A 23,603-nucleotide genomic window follows, 5' to 3' on the forward strand; every position below is an offset into this window, starting at 1 on the left:
CATGGAAGACAGGGAGAATTAGCCATTTGGATACAGAGCTGGCTCAAAGGGAGAAGACAGAGGGTGGTGGTGGAGGGTTGTTTTTCAGACTGGAAGCCTGTGACCAGTGGAGTGCTACAGGTTTGGTGCTGGTTGCCATTTTTGTCATTTATAGAAATGATTTGAATGTGAGCTTAAGAGGTATAGTTAGTAAGTTTGCAGATGACACCAAAATTGGAGGTGTAGTGGACAGTGAAGAGGGTTACCTTTGATTACAACAGGATCTGGACCAGATGGGCCAATGGGCTGAGAAGTGGCAGATGGAGTTTAATTTAGACAAATGCGAGATGGTGCGTTTTGGGAAAGCAAATCTTAGCAGGACTTATAGACTTAATGGTAAGGGCCTAGGGAGTGTTGCTGAACAAAGAGACCTTGGAGTGTAGGTTCATATCTCCTTAAAAGTAGAGTCGCAGGTAGGTAGGATAGTGAAGAAGGCGTTTGGTATGCTTTCCTTTATTGGTCAGAGTATTGAGTACAGCAGTTGGGAGGTCATGTTGCAGCTGTACAGGACATTGGTTAAGCCACTTTTGGAATATTACATGCAATTCTGGTCTCCTTCCTATTGGAAGGATGCTGTGAAACTTGAAAGTGTTCAGAAAGGATTTACAAGGATATTGCTAGAGTTGGAGGATTTAAGCTATAGGGAGAAGCTGAATAAGCTAGGGCTGCTTTCCCTGGAGCGTCGGAGGCCATGGGGTGACCTTATAGAGGTTTATAAATTCACGAGGGTCATGGATAGGATAAATAGACAAGGTCTTTTCCCTGGGATGGGGGAATCTAGAATTAGAGACCATAGGTTTAGGGTAAGAGGGGAAAGATATAAAAGAGACCTAAGGTGCAACATTTTCACACACAGGGTGGTGTGTGTGGAATGGGCTGCCAGAGGAAGTGGTGGAGGCTGGTACAATTGCAATATTTAAAAGGCATTTGGATGGGTATATGAATAAGAAGGGTTTGGAGGGATATGGGCCACGTGCTGGCAGGTGGGACTAGATTGTGTTGGGATATCTGGTCGGCATGGACGGGTTGGACCGAAGGGTCTGTTTCCATGCTATACATCTTTATGACTCTAATAGGAAAATCATGAAAATTTGCTGGGCTGATATTTAAAATGTCACACTCTTCTAATGACTCATATCTTTAGGCTGCTGAGGGTGATGACATGTCCAATATGTCATTACAAACTGCAGCTTCCATTGTCACCCAAAAGTGTTGCAACTTTAAACAAAATCAAATCACAATTTAAACAGCTCTGTGGCAGTCTCCTTCTGATTATTTTGTTCACCTTACTCCCTTGTCCATAAGTATATATTACACTTCTCTTTCTTACAAAAAGCTGCCTCAATGAAGATCTTAGCATCCATGCACTTTATTTCATAGCTAACCCTTCACCTATATTTATCCCACCAACCCATGTTTTGTGAAACTCTTTCTCCCCACAAATAATGGAGCAGCTTCCCAAAGTAGGTTTACAGTGATCACTTTGACCCAAACCATTCAAGTTGATACAGTGATGGGCAGAGAATTTAAGGTGAAATAATAATAGAGAGGGCCTTTCTGAAGATTTTTGCCCCAACCTTCCCACTCCCAATATTCTCTACCTTTTTCCCCCTCTGAATGCAGGTTTCCTTGGACCGTGTGTAATGTTCAGGTGAGATTGGGGCCTACGTGCAGTCTTTCACCGTGTTATTCTGACCCGGCTGTCAAAAGATCACAACAGCAGCCAGGCAACGCTGGCCGTTCAATGCTAACCTGTTTTTTGTAAATTTTGGTATTCATCTCTCAGGAGAGAGATTATTGCCCTAGAAAGAGTGCACCAGTGGCATAAAGGGTAGATCAGACAAAGATGAGTTTACAGTGCTTATGTGAAATTGCACAGAATGGTAAATACTCTTAGTGATATCCCTGCATAGGTCGGCACGTGGGGTCATGGTACATTGGAAATAACTGAAACCTGGCTCAAAAAAGGGGAGTTCCTTAACATTTCTGACTGTAGCTGTATTCAGGAATGATGCGAAAATAAGGTAGCGGGGAGGGTTGTTTGAGAGGCATTATTAAGAAGCCTGAGAAAGAGTTGATTCATTTGACCAATGAACAAATTTATTTGGTTGGTACAACTGCTATATTGCCAGTGTATACTAAAGGCCACCAGTGGGGGTGCAAATTTGCAGACACTTTAAAGAACTGTGCAGGAATTATAGAATAATGATGAGGAATATCAGTTAACGTTTTAGAAACTTTGAAACAGGAAAATGCTGAAGTGGAATCTCTGAAATTATCACTAAAAAACTTTCCTGATGTATTTTCAAGCAAACAAGGAAGAAAGTATGCATCAGATCTAATTTCAAGGTAGGAAAAGGGGCAAGTAAAGCATACTTCAGTGAGAGAATGCTTGCGAAACAGTGATTGTTATCAATAGTTTTAGAGTTAATATTGGGAAAGATAAGGAGAAATCAAATGTGAAAATGCTTAACTGAAAGAGAGCTATGTTCTGAGAACTGGAAAGGTGGCTGGATCAGGTGGATCAGAATGTGAAATCTGGCCTCCTCTAGAGGTCCCCAGCATCTCAGTTACCCAGTCTTTAGCCAATTTGAATCACTTGCGTGATATGAAGGAACAGTTGGAGGCACTGGATACTGCAAAAGCTAGGGACCCTGACATCATTCTGGCATTGGTACTGAAGACCTATGCTTCAGAACTTGTTGCACCCATAGCCAAACCATTCCAGAACACTGGCATCTACCCGAAAATGTGGAAAATTGCCCAGGTATGTCTTGCACACAAACAGCAGAACAACTGCAATTCAACCAATTACTGTCCCATCAACTTTTCTCCATCATCAGTAAAGTGATGGAAGGTGTCATCAACGGTGCTATCAAACAGCAACTACTCAGCAATAACCTGTTCACTGATGCCCAGTTTGGGTTCTGCCAGAGCCACTCAGTCCCTAACCTTATTGTAGTCATACCTTGCACAAAAGATGGTGATTGTGATTATTAGAAGTCAGTCATCTCAATTCCAGGACATCTGTGCAGGAGTTCCTCAGCGTGGTGCCCTGGACTCAATCATCTTCAACTGCTTCATCAATGACCTTCTCTCCATCATAAGGTCAGGAGTGGGGATCTTCACTGATGATTGCGCAATGCTCAGCACCATTTGCAACTCCTCAGATACTAAAGTGATCCATGCCCAATACAAGAAGATCTGGATAATATTCACGTTGACCAGTGGCAAGTAACATTTACATTACATAGGTTCTAGGGAATGACCATTTCCAACAAGAGGGAATCTAACCATTCCCTCTTGACATTCAATGGTATCACCATCACTGAATCCTCCACTAACAATCTCCTGGAGGTTACCATTAGTCAAAACTGAACTGGGCTAGTCATTTTAAGTACTGTGGCTACGAGAACAGATCAGAGACTGGGAATCTTGCAGTGACCAACTCAATTCCAGGCTTCGCAAAGACTGTCCACCATCTACACGGCACAGGTCAGGTGTGTGATGGAATGCTCCCCACTTCCTTGGAGGAGTGCAGTTCCAAAAATTCTAAAGCTTGATAACATTCAGAATAAAGCAGCCTCCTTTATTGGCATCATATTCACAAACATTCACTCTGTCCACCATGAGCATCAGAAGCAGCAGAGTGCACTATTGGGGCAACTTTTTCACGCAGAGGGTGGTACGTGTATGGAATGAGCTGCCAGAGGAAGTGGTGGAGGCTAGTACAGTTGCAACATTTAAAAGGCATCAGGATGGATAAATGAATAGGAAGGGTTTGGCGGGATATGGGTCGGGTGCTGGCAGGTGGGACTAGATTGGGTTGGGATATCTGGTCGGCATGGGTGAGTTGGACCGAAGGGTCTGTTTCCATGTTGTACATCTCTATGACTCTATCTACAAGATAACACTGCAGAAATTCATCAAGGCTCCTTAGCACTTTCCAAACTCATGATCACTGCCATCTAGCAGGACAGGGACACCAAGTTCATGTAAACATCCCCACCAGTTCCCCTCCAAGCTATTCACTATCCAGACTTTAAAATATATGTCTGTGCCTTCAGTGTCGTTGGATCAAAACCTGGAAATTTGTCCATAATGGCATTGTGGGCACACTTACACCAAATGGACTGCAATGGTTCAAGAAGGCAGCTTACTACCACCTTCTCAGGACTATTTGGGGATAGGCAATAAATGCTGGCTGGGCCACATTCAAAAGTGAATAAAAATAGTAAATTAGCAATGTTAGGGGAGGGGCTTGTAAAGAAAAAAATAGATCATATACAAGCTGGACACATTCCCATGAAAAGGAAAAGAAGGGCACTGAAAAATTAGAAGCCCCTGGATGATGAAGTACATAATTGTAGATGTGCAATCCAGGTGGTATTGACTAGTGGAACTGTATATCAGACACTACACAACAGGCAGCCAAGTCACACATTTCCTGATGAAGAATTTAAACATTGTTCTGATGAAGATTCACCAGACTTGAAACGTTAACTCTAGTTTCTTTCCATAGATGCTGCCAGACCTGCTGAGTTTTGCCAGCAATTTCTGTTTTTGTTTCACACTCTGTTTTTTGTGCCACTGCGTAACCCACATGTCTACCTCATAGTAGTTTAAATGAAACAGAAAAGCCTGATAAATGTTAAAATCATAATTCAAATGAAAATCAAGCTGAATACAGAAAGCACAGGATATAACATAAAAACATAGAAGATAGGAGCAGGAGGAGGCAATTCAGCCTTTTTAGCCTGCTCTGCCATTCATCACAATCATGGCTGATCGTCCAACTCAATAGCCTAATGCTGCTTTCTCCCGATAATCTTTGATCCCATTTGACAAATGCTATATCTAACCAACTCTTGAATACATTCAATGTTTTGGCATCAACTACCTCCTGTGGTTATGAATTCCACAGGCTCACCACTCTTTGGATAAAGAAATGTTTCCTCATTTCCATCCTAAATGGTTCACTCTGAACCCTCAGACTGTGACCCCTGGTTCTGGACGCACCAATATCAGGAACATCCTCCCCACATCTACGCTGCCTAGTCCCGTTAGAATTTTTTGTGTCTCTGAGATCCTCCCTCATTCTTTTGAACTCCAGTGAAAACAATCCTAACCTAGTCAATCTCTCATCATATGTCAGACCCGCCATCCCTGGAATCCTTTTATTCTCACGTTTTCCCTGGTCCGTTGAATTTACTCTGAATAGCAATAGCACAAGGTAGTTCTAACATTGAAATATACTCAATATTGTTTACTAAATCAAAATACACTACAAACAAAACTGCAAAACATTCACCCTTAGTGTTAATAATTGCAAGTGGATCTGTTTCAGTGAACTTGTCTAACGACCAGACCAGAACAGGCGATCATCATGTTCTGGCCCAATATCCAGCCATTGGTCAGATGACCTTTCCTTCCTGTGCAAGTTAACTGTGCAGTAAGGCAAACTTTTTAAATGCTTTTTCTATAAAGGAAGCTGTGTTTAAATATTCACATGATGTAGTCTCCTGCAAATGATTAATTTGACCACAGGTATGTGTCATGCTTTCCATGTTGGTTTGATCAATTACCTCAATAGGACCTCCTTGCCTCTGCCTGCAAAGAGGCTTATCTGTTTCTTTTCATAAATTTTGACCTCTTGCTTATGCTTTGTATCATCCAATCAACCACATGATATTTACACCACACTATTCTATTACTATCACATTCAGCTGATAAGTAGTCCACATTATCACATCTGATTCACTGTGTCTGTTTTAAACCAAACTTCAGTTTTTTCAGAGTTATTGTGATAGTTCAGTCCACTACTGTTGAGTAACAATACCCAATCTAAACAAGGACACATTCCTTTAGGAAAACACAGAAACCCTTAAAACTAGTGATATTTTTAATCATTAGGTCTTCACCAGGCTTCATATGTCTTTTTCTCCACATTTCATTTAACTTCATTTAGGCTAACCCAGCAAAATTTTGATTAATATCAACAAGGAGGAAACTGAAAAAGGAAATAAGAGTTAAAGGAGTGAAAATAGGTTATTGCAAAAACAAATGGGAAAGTATTTTGTTACGTGACAAATCTCAAACAAAATAAATTGTCATTTGGAAAAACATGGACTAATAAGTGAAAGGCACAATTATGTGTAATTTTAAAGATCTGATGTATGAACATTTCCTGTAGTTATGGCTCCTTTATATTGTCCTGCAATGAGTTCAGATTTGCATACGAATTGACTTGTGAACAAACTCAAGAATGGAACTCGTTCACAACTCTGGGACTACCTGTATTTATTAAAGGAATTTCTGATTGATAAACTTAATCCTCTTTTTCTTTGAAACAATGGAGATTAGAGTGCTGCAGTTGATTGGCATATGGATTTTCAGGAGGCATTTGATAAAATAGAATTTAATAGACTTCTTGGCAAAATAAAGCTAATAATTTTAAAGGCAGATGAGTTTTGTGGATACATAATCATCTAAAAAGTAGAATATACTAGTGAAACACTTGTCAGATTGGAGAGAAGTGTGCAGTGGTGATTCTCAAAGATTGTTTCTTAATCCACAGCTATTTTAGTCATTAACAGAACTTGACCGTAAAAAGCGTAGTTTCACTGTTTATTAGTGACATGATCCTCTGAGGAGGATTGTTACAGTCTTCAGAATAACACAGCCTGATATTTACAGCACAGAAGGATGTTATTAAGCAGATGAGTTTGGTAGATCAATCTCATTTTCATGCTCTATTCGTATAAACATAAAAGTTTATTTTCTTCATACCTGTCTAATTTTCATCTGAACGCATTGATCAACTCTACTGCCCTAGGCAGAGTGTTCCAGGTCATTTCTATTCACTGTTTAAAAGAAGGTTATACTTCACATCATTTCCTTTCCTTCTCTTCTCCACACCAACTCCTCCCTGTTTTTGTACTCTACTCACCTATTTATTAAACCTGAAATACTGTGAGCTTTGTTAACAATTCTCTCTACTTGTCCTGCCATATATACATATTTATCTCACACACACATCCCGCCCAGGTCTCTCTGCTCATGCCTATCCTTTGAATAGTACCTATATTTTATACTGTCTTCCCATGTTCTTTGTATCAAAGTATATTACCTCCACTCTTTTCCAAATTGAACTTCATTTGCCACCAATCCATCCACTCCATCATGCCCTTTTAAAGTTCTCACAACTTACAATTTTTCCAAGTTTTCTGTCATCCCCAAATTTTGAAATTGTTCCCTGCACTCAAAGACCTAAATCATTTATACATATGACAAATATTCCCAATATCTACCAACTCCTAGTACCGAAAATGCCCATTAACATTACTCTCTGTTTCCTATCCCTCAGTCAATTTTATAACACGGTTGATATCCCTTGTATTCCATAGCCTGGAAGTTTCCTCACAAGTGTGTTGTGCAACACTGTGTCAAACACTTTTTTGAAGTTATGTATGCCAGCTGAATAATCTTTCCCCTCTTCAACCCTCTCTGTTTCCTCTTCAAAAAAAAGCCAAGTTAGTTAGACACAAATTTCCCTTAAATCCGTGCTGACTCTTCTAAATCAATCTACATTTTTAAATTTATGATTATTAATTATATTCTGAATAATTGTTTCTAAAGGTTTCCCTAATACTGAAGTTAAAATGACAGGTCTGTAATTGTTGGGCCAATCTTTACAATTTCTTCGAAAGAATTGTCCTGTTTGAAAATGTCCCATTCTCTGGTGCATCTCCAAATTCAGGGGCAATTGGAAAGTATATGCCTGTGCATCTGTATTTCCAGTTTTGTTTCCTTCACTGTCCTTGAGCACTGACAGCTTACCCAATACCTCCTTTTAACCAAGTTTAAACCCTTACAGTGACAGGAAGGGCACGGTGGCACAGTGGTTAGCACTGCTGCCTCACAGCGCCAGAGACCCGGGTTCAATTCCCGCCTCAGGCGACTGACTGTGTGGAGTTTGCACATTCTCCCCGTGTCTGCGTGGGTTTCCTCCGGGTGCTCCGGTTTCCTCCCACAGTCACAAAGATGTGCGGGCCAGGTGAATTGGCCATGCTAAATTGCCCGTAGTGTTAGGTTAAAGGGGTAAATGTAGGGGTATGGGTGGGTTGCGCTTCGGCGGGTCGGTGTGGACTTGTTGGGCCGAAGGGCCTGTTTCCACACTGTAAGTAATCTAAGTAATCTAAAAAAAAATAAGATAGATGTAAATTATTCAGTTAGCACATAAATTATATCTTGTGCCTCAAAGTGTAAATCCCTTTTTTCTTGTTACCTAATTTGCCCCCACTTTTTTGCCACCCTCTTACTATTGACGTCTTTATAGAAATCTTTGGGATTTCCTTTGTTAGCAACCAGTCTTTTTATTATGATCTCTTTTGTGTCTCATATTTGCGTTTCGATCTTCTTTCTGAACCTTACTTATTCAGCTTGGGTTTGACTTAATTACCTGATAACAGTGAAAAATACACTTTTTTGTTCTTTAACCTAATTTCTAACCCCTTTATCATGCAAGGAGCTCTGGATTTGTTTGTTTTACCTTTCGTTTTGAGGGATTATACCTTGACTGTGCCCAAACCATCTCCTCTTTGAAGGTAGTCTCTTGTTTAGCTGCTGTTTTTTTGCATCATCTTTTGGTTCCAGTCCATTCAGCCCAACTCTGTTCTTACTCCATTGATGTCTGCTGTTCGCCACTTAATTAGTCCTATCCTGAAATGTGCAATATAATTATCTACTACCTTCCTAAACCCTGTGAAACAATGATCCATGTCTCATAAATGTTTCCTCATTGTTGCTTAATCTATTTGGTATACCCCATGCCCAAGAACTAGGTCTAACAATGCATCCTTTCTTTTTGGACTGGGCACATACTAGTGTATAAAATCCTTCTAAACACAATCTAGAAATGCTTGTCCCTTGCTGCATGTTATACTTCCACTATCCCAGTTAATATGCAGGTATTTAAACTGCCTTACTCTCTGATGTTTTAAACCTTTCTGTTATTTCCTTGTAAATTTGTTCCTCTATATACTTCCCTGTATATTATACCAAACAATATAACTGCATCCTTCTAATTCCTTACTTTAGTCAAATCGATTCTGTCCTTGAATCCTCTAAAACATCATCTTTCTCCAGTACTGCAATGCCCCTTTCGCCAAAAATGCATCAACCCCTCCTTTCTTTCCTATCCTATCTTTTCTAAACATATTGTAACCAGGAATATTTAACGTCCATTTCAGCCCTTGAGCCAGGTCTTCATTATTGGCACAACAACATAATCCCATTTGGAAATCAGTGCCTATAATTTCCCAGTGTTATTAACTGTACTCTGTGCATTCATATACATTTAACGTAACTCTGATTTAGTCTTCATTACTTTCCCCCTTATTCTGACTCCACCTATTAATTTACAGTTCTCTAATTTAGTTACATCTGCCTCTAGCATTTTGTGAATCCTGGTATTACTCTGGAATATTCTTTCCTGTTTCTCACACCCCTGCTGTATTAGTTTGAAGTTTCCATAATTGACCGAGCAAAATATGCTGCGAGGAATTCAAATCTGACTCTGTTCAGGTGCAACCTGCCTGACTTGTACAGGTGTTGTCTTTCACAGAACAAGTACTGGTTCCCTGGGAATATAAAACTCTTCTTCGTGCACCAACTTTTCGGCGACACATTCATTTGATACATCTTCCTATTTCTGTATTCACTTGTACATAGCATTGAAAGTAATGCAGAGATTACTATTTTAGATGTCCTGCTTGTTGATTTTCTACTCACCTCCTTAAATTCCAATTGCAGAACCAAGTCCTTTTTACATATGTTCTAAGTGCCAATGTGTACTGCGTACCCTTCTTTAGAAAAATGTTCCACACTTTCTGGGACATCCCTGACCCTGGCACCAAGAAACACCTGTTTCCCTATGTAAAGAATCACTTTTTAGTACTGCCCTTCTTCCTCCCTCCTGGACAGCTGGTGCCACCTCAGGTGCCATGGGTATTCCTCACATCTCTAAGGAACTATTGTCCTCACTAATATCCAGACCAGAAAACAAATTAGTGTGTGAGTCCTCTGGGGAATTCATGTACTACCTACTTGTTTTATCAGACTGCCTGGTGGTCACCTATTTCCTATCTGTCTGCTTGTCCTTAACTTTTATGGTTATTACATCCCTGAATGTACTATAGTTCTCTGCCACACAGATGTAGTTCAGTCACTCTAGTCACCACTTGAGCGCAGAAACATGGAGCTCCAGCCTGTGTAGCCGGTGACAAGAGATGGACTGATTCTGTACATGGGCTCATAAGTCATAATGTTTGGGGCATCTTTTTGAAGCGTTCTGGTTCGCGGCAGTACAGAGATTGGAGGGGGAAACCATATTCTGCATGAGGAACATTGTGAAAGGTCTTCTTGCTCCCTATGTCAAGCTATGCTGCCCTACTCATTCCATGACCCCATATAACCCTGTGCCAATTTATTGACACGCCTATTGACCAATTCACATTATTTAAGAATTAAAAAATCTTATAGTGGCAATAGGATTTTTAAACATAATTCATTCATTACTTTCCATTTCAAGTCAATTTACCAGAGTGGAGTAAAAGTGTCAATCATCCAGATTCTTAACTGCAGGTACTTGAAATCTCCTAACCTTGTGTAAATAAACATTGTGCAGTTGATAGCAGAGATCAGAGACAGAGCAGTCATTCAAGCTTTGTTTTTGCTGGGGATCAGATGTTTCAACAGATCAGTGGATTTCTGGGCTCTCAGCAATGATGCTAGTCTGAGAGCTCAAATTCAGCCCAAATTTTCAAGTTGGAGAAGCAGTTGAAGTGGAGACAGAATCTGGCTGTTGAAGTAATTGGACAGATCTTTCAAAGAGCTGGAACAGACACAGTGGCTCAATGGCCTTGTGCTGTGTTTGTGTACTTAGTGACTCTCCCAGTGCAATGGTTAGCTTGTTTTAAAGAGGCAAGCAAAGTGAGAATGAGGTATGCCCTGTCCTGTGTAACAAAACATCTGGACTTGACTTAGTGTCTCTTATCACCTATAATTTGAATTTGGTCACACACAAGACTGGGTAGCTGAACTCGTATAATTATTTCACTGAAGGCATTGTGCCCCAATCTTACAGAATTGCCCTTCCATCTGGGCTGGATTTTGTGTTCCTTGGACAGGAATGTTTTTAGCAGAGTAGCATTTAAAATAAGATGTAGGTGCATAGGTTATCATGTTCTCACCCACATCAAGCTGACCCCCAAATACAAAGAGTGGGTCGATACTGAAATCAGCAACCTGCACACCATATTTAAAGAAATCATTATGGGTGAATTGAGCGCAATACCTTGACTTGAGTTAACCTGCCTGGTTTAAAATTTGAACAAAGCCTGCACTTAACTGGTGCATTCTCCAGTGCAATGCCTCAATCAGAGTTCACATGCCAACCAATCAACACTCTTCTTGCATAAAGTATAAATTACAGTTTTCCCCTTAAATTGTATTTGGATAAATTGTCCAATGTTACTCTATCCATGCCACTGTTGGTTTGGCAGCATTTTTATATTAAAGTTTATATGAAGGAAGAAAGGAGGGTGGTGTCTTTTGCACAGTGAAGTGCCAAGCCTCCTCCATGCCTTCCTCAATGCTTGGCCTTTAAAACCTACTCCATTATCCTCCATGACTTAACTGGGTCCATTGAGCCACCTCCTTGGGACTGGTTGCTGGCCCTGGTAGTATCCACTAACAAAATCCGGTCTTGCCAGGGCAGCTGGGACTCCCAGTTAATCAGATTGGCCTGCAGCTGAAGAGTGTGGTACTTACTCCAATTTTAGTGAAATCCCACTGTATATCATCTTAGCCCACCCATAGCATGTCATGGCTGTACCGCAGGTTCCTTCTCTGTCTGTCAACCGGTTATTGACTTTCCTTCTGTGGTGCAGAGATGGGGCATTTTGATCAGCCTGCTCCCTGTTAAATTCTGCTCAGAGTTAATCTTTCAAACCATTGAGCTTAGACTTATTGTCGAGTCATCGGCCTTAATCTCAAGTCTGTTTTTCTCTTACAGTTGCCTCCTGATCTGTCGAGTGTGTCCATATTTTGTTTTAGTTACAAATGCATCCACTTGGTTTTAATTTTCAAACTGTAAATCGGCATTTGACGGAGTCACTGAAAAAAATGTTTTTCCAAAGCTTTTGATATTACACTCATTGGGACAATTTATCCAAATACAATTTAAGGGGAAAACCGTAATTTATACTTTATGCAAGAAGAGTATTGATTGGTTGGCATGTGAACTCTGATTGAGGCATTGCACTGGAGAATGCACCAGTTAAGTGCAGGCTTTGTTCAAATTTTAAACCAGGCAGGTTAACTCAAGTCAAGGTATAGCGGTAAGAAATGAGCCAGCGAATAGTTGTCGTCTATTTTGTTGAGTTCAACTAAGTGCAAATGGACCCAGTTAAGTCATGGGGGATAATGGAGTAGATTCTAAAGGCCAAGCATTGAGGAAGGCATGGAGGAGGCTTGGCACTTCACTGTGCAAAAGACACCACCCTCCTTTCTTCCTTCATATAAACTTTAATATTCTTTCCATCTGCATTTGGTATATAAAAACTGGAACCTTAACACCTACCTGAGGTCCTGTTCTAAGGGTTGGATATTGCATGACCCAACTTGATGTGTTCTTGGTGGGGCCATGTATTATAGACAGTTAAGCATCCCACCAACTTCCTACTCACCCCTGTGCTTGCCCTCATCATAGAGAGTGAACAGGCACTGAAATTGGCTGCCTGAAACTATATGCAACTGAATAACTTAAGGAACAATTGAACTTGTTTAAAGTTCATTTGACCCAGTGCCCAGCCCATAAAAAAAAGTTGATTGCAAGCAGGAATGGGATTCTTTTTTTTCAGAAATGTGTTTAAAGTGGCAGGAAGGAGAAAGGTACTAATTCGGAAGGTGACCTTTTCCCATTGGAAACGCCATGAGAAGACAGTATCCTCTTCCATGTACTTTAAAAATGCCTACCTTGCTACTCTTCCTAACTTCCTAATCCTTGGCCACAGACCGCTGACTTATTTCACTGCAGGATCCATCAGGCTTCTTGCATGGGCTGCCTACAATTATGGCAGTGCCCAATAGAACATTGGTGTGCTGGGATTGTTGGAGCTGCAGCCAACAATTCTAGAGGCTGCTACTTCCTCTTAGATGCAGAAGTTGCACTCTGCACTACTTTAGCTTGTACACAGTACACAATGGCTGTGGGAAATGCTTCCCCTCCAACTCTCAGCCCGGCTCGTCACCAATTTTTGTTCTGAAGGACAATTTATTTGCCAAATACATCCTGGCAATTTTCTGCTCCAAGAATAGACTGTACTGACGGAACAAGTCGTAATACCACCTACACAATTATTTTGTCTTGAGTAGAATACATTATACCTAGTAAGAAGGATAAGCAATTAATGAGCTCAGTATTTGATCATGCTATTGTCAAATATGTAAGTTGAAAATTTTTAGTATTAGAAACCTGGTTGGCATGGAAGAGTTGGACTGAAGGGTTGGTTTCTGTGCTGTATAACTCTGACTCTATGCATACTTTGGGAATGAGAAATGTCTGTGTCAGGAGTACATATAAAATATTTTTCAAAATGCAGTTTGAATGAATGTGGCAATCAGTTGAGACCATCCATTGTGATGTGGATTAGTTTTTCTGTTCACAGATATTTTTTTAAAAGGAAATGCTGTTTAGAAAGCAAAGGAAATATATTAAAACATCATTAAACTTTCTTTCATTTCTTTTAGGTCCAACTTGAATCAATAGCTGCAAAGTACATAATGCTTGTACGTGAGCAAACAGGACGGGACATGTTTCAAGTGTCTGAGAGACATCCATCTACCACAGCTTGTAGGTTGTATTCTGAAGAGCAGAATTCAAAAAGCCCTCCTGCAGATACCATCGATGGACAAGGTACACAATCTAATTTGTTAACTGACTACCACATAAGTCTTCTGCATAAAACTAAACTGCACACCATATGCTTTTGATGAAATAGGAAAATAACATTTTCCAGCATTAAATCAAAACCAAATGTATTGTGATTTTTCTCAATAATACACATTTTATTAAATGAATAACTAATTTTAATACTAGTTCTTTTATTTGCTTGTGGGTGCAGCAGCAAACTTCGGAGTGAACCTGATACTTGCCCAACTCTAATCTCTGATTTAAGATGTAAATGTGACTCATTTTTCCCTTAGCACCACCCATAATTTTGGGGTACTGAGTAATGAATGGATAAATTCACTGCAGCTGTACTCCTATAATTTGCAAAAACAAATATAGAGGAGGAAGGTGTATTCATGTCCATGTTATCTAATATGGAAACATTTTCTGAAGCTTTATCCTACATACCCAGAGTCCTGTGGTCTTCACTTTATTATCAGGTTTAGACCATAAGACATAGGAGCGGAAGTAAGGCTATTCAGCCCATCGAGTCCACTCCGCCATTCAATCATGGATGATGGGCATTTCAACTCCACTTACCCGCATTCTCCCCGTAACCCTTAATTCCTTGTGACATCAAGAATTTATCAATTTCTGCCTTGAAGACATTTAGCGCCCCAGCCTCCACTGCACTCTGTGGCAATGAATTCCACAGGCCCACCACTCTCTGGCCGAAGAAATGTCTCCGCATTTCTGTTCTGAATTTACCCCCTCTAATTCTAAGACTGTGTCCACAGGTCCTAGTCTCCTCACCTAACGGAAACAATTTCCTAGCGTCCACCCTCTCCAAGCCATGTATTATCTTGTAAGTTTCTATTAGGTCTCCCCTTAATCTTCTAAACTCCAATGAATATAATCCCAGGATCCTCAGCCGTTCCTCATATGTTAGACCAACCATTCCAGGGATCATCCGTGTGAATCTCCGCTGGACACGCTCCAGTGCCAGTATGTCCTTCCTGAGGTGTGGGGCCCAAACCTGGACACAGTACTCCAAATGGGGCTTAACCAGAGCTTTATAAAGTATCAGTAGCACATCAGTGCTTTTATATTCCAATCCTCTTGAGATAATTGACAACATTTAGTGTCAATTTAGGTTTAGTGTGAAAACAATGTCAGGTGAAAAGGTAAAGCCACCATAGCTCTACAGAATTATAGATCTGCTCTCTCATTAGAGAGATATGACTGGTAGTGATTTAACCTCAAGATCACCATGCCTCAAGTGAGGGGAGAGGTTGAGAACATACACATTAACTGAAATAGAATAATTCCTCATTTCAGGAAAAAAATGACTTTTTGTTCGGTCAACCTTTAACATCATTGTCTCCTACCAAATCACTTGTGGTTAACTGACTTGTGCAGTTCCACAGTACAGGTTTCCTCTTCAAATTCATACACCTGAGAGCTGAATATTCATCTGCATATGTTGCATGGCTGGTTTGTTATTCCACAATCAGATTTGCCTTGAACATCAAACACCTACCATATCCACCCTCTTCTTTTTCATTGCTCTCGAATTCCTTGACAATAAACTGCCTTCTCTGACTCTATAATTTTTCCATTTCCCATTTCTGTTTGAAGCGCTTTACAGTGTTCTTCTAAAGGTGTTGTACACATGAAATAAAACTGTATATATGGGTAATTTTGAAGTTTCCTCCTTACGGATACTTTGCGAAAGACCTTTGCCATTTCACTTGTAAGTACTGTATTTGTCTTCCATGTCTCCACCTTAAAATAAGTTACAATTGCATTGCAGCTGGAGACTCTGAAGTGTGACCTGCATCTTACTGCTGTGTTGCACAGCTTGTTCCTTGTTGCACTGTGCTGGCCCCTACGATTTTATACCTCTCGTGTCATCAGAATAAATGGTTACAGGCATAGCATTTAGCATTTTAGGAGGCACACCTAAAATTGGACAAGTTTGCATTTCAGACCTTCCTACTGTGACTATATGTATGGTAATTAGTGGTTGAAGAACTGAATTAGCCAACTGAGCTCCTAGGCTATTTTGGTATCAATACATGTGAGGAACAAATTACCATAAGTTCATGTAGAAACTTTAAATAAAAACAGGGCCTTGTAATTTCAAAATAAATATCCTAATTACCTTAGCTTTCTATCTCACCCTACTGTTGCTACTATTTCAATTGGCGAGAAAGCAATAGCCATTGTGGCTGGGTGAGTTGACTGCTTAGCTGAGGCAGCAGTTTGTAATGAGAACTGGGAACTGAGAGATGTGATATTGCAAATGCAAAATATAATGAAAAATATCTTAATTGTCTAACAAAGCATATAGTTTTTACAATGTAGAGAATGAAAATCATTGGAATAACCTAACAAGTGCAGGTTACATCAGCTAAAATATTGTAATAAAACTAGAAAATGCTGGAAACACGTCTGTCAGGCATTGTTTCATGTTGATTGTTATTCTTCAGAACTGTTCTAATGTTAACACTGGGCACAAGAGTAGGTCATTCAGGCCCTTGAGCTGCTTCATTGTGCAGGTAGATCACAATTGAGTTGCACTTCAACTTTATTGACCCATCTTTGCATTTTTGTTTCTTTGTAACTCCATCTGACAAATTAGTTCGCTCTTGGTCTTGAAAACTTCAATTACCCATGGCTATTTGGGGGAAAACTTGCACATTTTTGCTACTTTTGTTGACAACGTGATTCCTGATTCTACTCCCAGTCTAACTCTAATTTTTAATTATGTCCTGTTGTATTTGATTACCTATCAAACGAAATAGGATAGGTATTTGATTTGCAGCAGTAATAGTAATCAAACTATATTTGATTTGCAGCAGTAATAGTAATTCATTTTTGTTATATTGTTTTCAATAATAAGGTCAACATCAGAATAAGGTCAACTAATTGACTCAACATTGTTATTTTTTATCTTCAGCTGAAAAACCACTGAACCTCAGGATTGCTGACCAGCAAAGTCGGCAAATAATGCAGCAAATGGTATCCAGAGAAGATCTACAGCTTGCTAAGCAAGTGTCAAATGAATTAAGCAGACTTTATTCTAGCAATCCAAGAGAGTCTCACTCTTCAGGTAATGTAAATAAGCTGATATGATGCCAGTTAATTAATTGATATTTAATGGATGTAAAATAAGAAATGGGAGCAAGGGTGGACCATATGCTGTTAAACCTGCATCACCATTCTGTATGATCATGGCTGATCTTTGGCTTCAATTCCACTTTCACACCTACTCTCCATTCCATGATTTTCCGAAAGGCCAAAAAAAACTGCTGATCTCAGCCTTAATAGAGAAAGAAAAACCAAAACTGTGGTGAACATAGACTTTCAGAAGGCTTTTCATAACACAGGAATTTAATGAAGAAAATTGGAGCAGAAGGATTGGGGGTAATCTGCTGGCATGCTTTGAAAATTGGTTAGCAGACTGAAAGAGTACAGAGTAGCAAGTAAACAGATCATTCTCAGGATGACAGGCTCTTACTAGTGTGGTACTGGATTGGCCCTGGGGCCACAGCTGTTTATAATCTATGTAATTAATTTATATATGGGAATCAAATGTAATATTGCCAGTTTGCTGCTATTAAATTGGGTGGGAATGTAAGTTGTAAGGAAAATTCAAGGGGACTTGGTGAGGCTAAGTAAACATACAGGAACATTTTGGATGGAATATTATGTGAGAAACTGAAATTATCCATTTTGGTGGGGGGAAAAAGAGTATTTTTTAAATGGTGAGAAGTTAGGAAATGTTCATGTTCAAAGGGTCCAGAGTATCCTTGTTCATGAGTTACTTAAAGCTAGAATGCTGTTGTCGAAAGCAAATAGGAAAACAAATGGTATGTTCAGCTTTAGCACAAGGGGATTTGAGTACATGAGTAAAGATGTTATGTTGCAATTATATAGCGCCATAATGTACGTGGAGTGTTGTGTATTGTTTTGGTCGCTGTGCAAAAGAATATTTATCACAGGAGGAGGGCAATGTAGATTCAGCAGACTAACCCTACGATGGTGGGACTCCTATGATCAGAAATTAAGGAAACTGGGTCCATAGTTTGCACATTCTCCCCGTGTCTGCGTGGGTTTCCTCCGGGTAATCCAGTTTCCTCCCACAATCCAAAAGATGTGCACGTCAGGTAAATTGGCCATGCTAACTTGTCTGTAGTGTTAGGTGCATTAGGCAGGGGTAAATATAGGGTAGGGATGAGTTACTCTTCGGAGGGTCAGTGTGGACTTGTTGGGCTGAAGGGCCTGTTTCCATACTGTAGGGAATCTAATCTAATCAAATATTGCTATGGGTCTGCAGTCACACAAATCTGACTGGGTAGGGATGATAGATTTCCTTCCTAAAGGATATTAGTGAACCAGATAGGATTTTACAACAAATGATTTTTTTTTTAAAAAAAGCTATTGATTAGTTTTAAATTTCATCTGCTGCTGTGGTGGGATTTGAACCCATGACACCAGTCTAGTCTGTGTTTCAGGATTACCAATCTGTGCCATTGCCACTATTTCACCATCTTAATCTGACTGAGATGATTTTTTTTTCTAATGACAGCTAAAATGACACTCCATGTCTTCCATGTCCCAGAGTCAAAAGCACAATTAAAGTATTTCCAAAATGATTTGGAGTGAGCATTTTATCCTATTACCTCTTTTTGGTATCAGTCAGGGATAGGTCAACTCCTCAGCTGTTTGCTTATGGTAGGAATGTGCTCTTAACACTACTGGTATGTATTAACCTCAGCTCTCCCATTCACACCAGCAAATTTGTGAATGAAACTTTGAATCAACTTTATATGCTGTATTTGCCCAATGGTCTAAGCAGTCCAGTGCAAATCATACTTTCAGTAATATTAAAGGAGCAATATATATTGTTGAAGAGGGACAAATGATGTATCTTCCAGCAGATGAGATTACTGGACTAACCTAAAAATAATTTTGATGCATAGAAAACAGTAATAAACAAAGAGCATGCAGTAATTCTGTCAAAACTGAATCAATTTTGATATTATCAACACCAAAGCCACCTAATGCAAATTTAAATTAAGTGCATGTTACATAATTGAGACACTGCTGTTCATTTTATTAGCATTCTAAAAATAATGGCATAAACAGTTTATGTTAATATAACATTTTATGTACATTCTATAACTTGTGGTGTGAGGGGGGAGAAAAGGGAGTTTTTAAATGTGGTTAGACCACAAACATTTAAATGTCAACTTATGAGTAAAAGCTACAACCAGTCTACACAGATAATGGCAGTGGAAGCAGACATTATTTCTTGTATGAAATGCATATTATAATTGATGCTTATCTATCTCCAGACTGCTAAAAAAACTTTTATTTGTTTAACAGAAAACATAGGCACCTTGAAGGAGTTTTGTCAGACAGTCCTAAATCACACAGAAAAGAAGAATGAAGCATTCAAACCTATCAAAATAGAGCCTGAAGATGTCAGATAGCCTTCTCCAGATTTGTCTGTTTCTCAAAATGGCATCAGCAATCACCCTAACAAGAGCCTTAATGACCAATGTTGCCTCGTCTGTGTTCCATTATTGTGGTTTCTGTTTTGTCAAAGTTACTGTGTACGATGGTTTGATAGTTCAGCAGCATAATTTCCAACCTGGTAATTCATTGTTGACTAAATGTTCAATAAATACTATAAATCAGCTGGTCTTAGCAGTGAGAAAAACAGCTTAATGAATAATCTATTTAATGTTATTTAATGATTGGGAATGAAGAAATTGATACCCAGTCTTGAAAATTCTTAATAGGCATCAGCTTAAGATGATGTATTGCTTTTCTCTATAAGCTAGTCTAGCGTATAGTTTAATAAACCCTTATTGATAGTTATATACTTTTATTCAGATCTAAAATGGGATGCAGTACACATAATATCAAAAACTTTACATGTTTGTTTATCACTATTAAGGGATGTGGGGTGGAATTGGATAAAGGAACTGAGGTTTGATGAACTAATCTTGTTGAGGTAATCCAATATGGGCCACAAAAAAGTACAACTGTTGAATCTCAGTATAATGAAAGGGGAAAGAATGAATGTATGAAAGGTTGCTCCAAATGCTGCCAAATATTTCAGGTACGGTTGCTAAAGCTGTCCACACATATCTGAAGTGGTGATGAAATTTTGAGCATTGTATCTATGCACTTACTTAAATAGAATAAATGTCAAGAAGTTGCATTTTTATTTAGTTGGTTGGCAGACTAGAAATCAGGAAATTCTCACATTCCTAATTAAACTGGGGGATAGGTCATAACTTGTAACATTTCTAATTAAAATGCAGAATTGCTTATTAGTTATTTCTGTTCATATACGTTGTCCATTTGAAGTTTTTACTTAGATTTACTTGAATTACTGCATAGTTTATACTAATATTCTTTTCCCAAAATATTGCTGCATCTCATTCTTTTTTTCAAATGTGATGGGGTACTGATTTTAAATAGTTGACACAGACTTTAGTCAGAAGAGTTGTCTTTGCAACATTTCTATTGGATACAGCAGTGATAATGCTGAGATTCAAATCTGCATTAAAGATTTGTAAATTCTATTTCTTTTTGCTTTGTTAATTCTATTTCTTTTTGCTTTGTTTTCTGCTTCTACTTTGTTCACTGTGCCTTCTGTCTGAAATCATGTTGCATTTTGGTTGTGGAGAATTTAATTGATTAAAGTCCAGATATTTTAATCTGGTCATACAGGCAGCCAAAGCCCTGTAGTATTTTTACTACAGACAGACCATAACTCATTATAAATACAGCATTAAAGAGGAGACCCCAGATTAAAATGCAATAATTACACAACTAATGCTGATTATTACAGAAGATTCCAATAGCTGATTGTACATTCCTGTTCAAAATGTGTAATTTGACTTTGTTAGCTGCATATTACATTTTAGTCAAAGTCGAGTATCATTTTTATATTACCTGTAGTTAACTGAAGAATAGCTGTAGAGTATTACTCTGTTGTAGTAGCAGATTAGCTCTTAAAGGGAATTGCTCTCAATTCCCTACGGTACAATTCAACTAATTTGAAAACTGTGTTGTACTTTGTTGCCATGAAATGTTCTCTTGAACTTCGACCTGTAATGTACTGATGTTGCTATAATACTGTCTTTAGTATGTCTTGACCGTTAGCCAAAAGTATGTTAGAACATAGATTAAACTGTGCCTCCCTCAACCCTTTTGATCTGTAAAATGTTAGAAACTGTAAAGTGGTGATCAACAGTACACATACTCTAATAATGTAACCAATAATATGTTAGTATTAATGTTTCAGTTTGGAATTCAGTTTAAAGAACATTACAAGGGTCAGAGGATGTCTGGGAGAATAGATTGTTCTAGTGGTCTGTACTGTTTGAAATTGCTACTTAAATGGCAAAGGGCCAGTGTTAAATATTCTGAGTGGTCTGAAAATACAGTCTAGATTGTTTGAATAAACACTAATGTATTTAATTTGTTATATAAACATTAAAATATATTTTTGGAGTTCTAATTTGGTGTTCCATGGCTTATTGTGCTTCAGGAGTCTTTTGGTTCTTTAGTAATTTTGGGATATCTTTTCTGACATCTGTCAATGCTTTATGTTTGTAATGATTCGGATGAGATTTCTTTGATGGAAAAGTGTAAACATGCAATTTTATGGTCCTTTATCAATTCCGAAAAGAACAACAGCAAAGTTCGACTGTAAAGTAACACAAAGCTCATTCCACTTAGTGCCAGCAATCCATTTTATCCTGATGTTCAAATAGGAAACATAACCCCACAATGGGATGAACTTAAGTTTTGTCGGCTAAGTCTGAGTAACATTGAGTTTGTTTTTGGAGAAATTTCCACTGTGAGATCTAGCAAGTTTCTTCGTCATGTGTTTCCAAACTTGTCTTCCCATCCCAATAAGCATCCCTTACGTCCAATTCTGGTTCTAACTTCCTATGTCCCATTCCCAGGGATAACTCAACACTCAGCCGTTTTCCCAGAATTCACCAGCAACTTTTGTACTCATGGCAACTTTAAAAGCATATGAGCACCCAAACAAATACTGTCGGTCCAAAGCTCTCCTGCACAGTTTCTGATATTTGCTGCGACATGGCAGATAAAAGAAAATTAGTGCCTGTTTTGTGGGCAGGGACCTGAAGGTTCAGCAGGCCAGGGTTGTGCAGAGACTGAACATTCACTACTTCTAGGACAAGCAGTGGAGGCTACAACACCAAACCATGCCAACCTAGTCCAAGGTTGCCGCCCAGGTCAGTGCAGTCTCCGATCTCTGAAGGAACTGTTACAATACTGGGATAGCAAGCCAGAACAAATCAGACTTGCTAACAGCGGATCCAAAACCGTGAAATTAAAACATTTAATTGCCCTCAACATTGCACAATTGTTCTAACCAGACTTTATTAAGAGATATCAGACACCGATTTTAAATACAAACGTCATATAAGATGCACATTCATATAGCACTCACATCACATACAGGCCTCACTCACAACTTCCATTTAAAGTCACAGAGATGTATAACATGGAAACAAACCCTTTGGTCCAACTCATCCATGCTGACCAATTATCTTAATTTAGTCCTATTTGCCAGCACTTGGCACGTATTCCTCTAAACCCTTCCTATTTATATACCCATCCAGATGCCTTTTAAATGTTGTATTTGTACCAGCTTCCACCATTTCCTAGACATTTGAGAACAGCAGATTAATATTAATTATTTCTGAACTTTGAATCCTGTTGTGCTACTGTAAATGTAACTAATGATTAGATTTGATTAGATTCCCTACAGTGTGGAAACAGGCCATCTGTTCCAACAAGTTCACACCGACCCTCCGAAGAGTAACCCATCTAGAACCATTCCTGTCTGACTAATGCACCTAACACGATGGGCAATTTAGAATGGCCAATTCACCTGACCTGCACATCTTTGGACTTGCTGAGATTAATCTGCTCAAATTCAATAATACTGAAATAGATGATCTATTTAATGTGTAGAAGATACTTGATCTCAAAAGAAGGGTCACAGGTCTTGAAATGTTAACTCTTGTTTTCTCTCCAGGGATGCTGCAAGACCTGCTGAGTTCCTCAACCAATTTATTTTTGTTTGATAAACTATCTACTTTTAGACCAGTGGGATCTCTTCAGGGGTAGAAATTACCTATATAAGAGGAACAGGTTCCACCTGAATTGGAAGGCGACCAGCATCCTTGCAGGAAGATTTGCTAGTGCTACTCAGGAGACTTTAAATTAGTAAATGGCAGGGTGGGACCCATACAGATAGTGCTGAAACAGGTATGTCTGAGGCTGGTACAGTTGAGAAGAGGACCCAGTCAAATAGTCGAGGCAGGCAAGACCTTGGCAGAGAATGAGGTAAGACTGATTAACTGCATTCACTTCAATGCAAGAGGCCTGACAGGTAAAGCAGATGAACTTAGTGCATGGAATGGATGAACTCCAGGCTCTTGGGGTGAGGAGTCTGCATGTTGCGCTGCTACTCCACTGCCATCTTGGAAGTGATGGTTGGGAAGTGGGATGTCTTTAAAAATGAAATAATGAGTGTTATTGT

At 39.1% G+C, this 23,603-nt stretch overlaps 1 protein-coding gene across 2 annotated transcripts in view; it reads left to right on the plus strand.

The window, feature by feature from the left end:
- nab1b (NGFI-A binding protein 1b (EGR1 binding protein 1)) overlaps positions 1-20,766 on the plus strand; it is a 39,908-nt gene extending 19,142 nt beyond the window's left edge. For both annotated transcript variants that reach the window (XM_043692864.1, XM_043692865.1), the window contains exons 6-8: positions 13,852-14,017; positions 16,956-17,108; positions 19,388-20,766. In XM_043692864.1, the coding sequence (XP_043548799.1) occupies positions 13,852-14,017; positions 16,956-17,108; positions 19,388-19,494 (426 nt within the window). In that variant the 3' untranslated portion in view covers positions 19,495-20,766. The remainder of the gene's footprint in view (positions 1-13,851; positions 14,018-16,955; positions 17,109-19,387) is intronic.
- The last annotated feature ends 2,837 nt before the right edge of the window (positions 20,767-23,603 follow it).

Source organism: Chiloscyllium plagiosum, chromosome 7, assembly GCF_004010195.1.
Source record: "Chiloscyllium plagiosum isolate BGI_BamShark_2017 chromosome 7, ASM401019v2, whole genome shotgun sequence".
Classification (NCBI taxonomy): Eukaryota; Metazoa; Chordata; class Chondrichthyes; order Orectolobiformes; family Hemiscylliidae; genus Chiloscyllium; species Chiloscyllium plagiosum.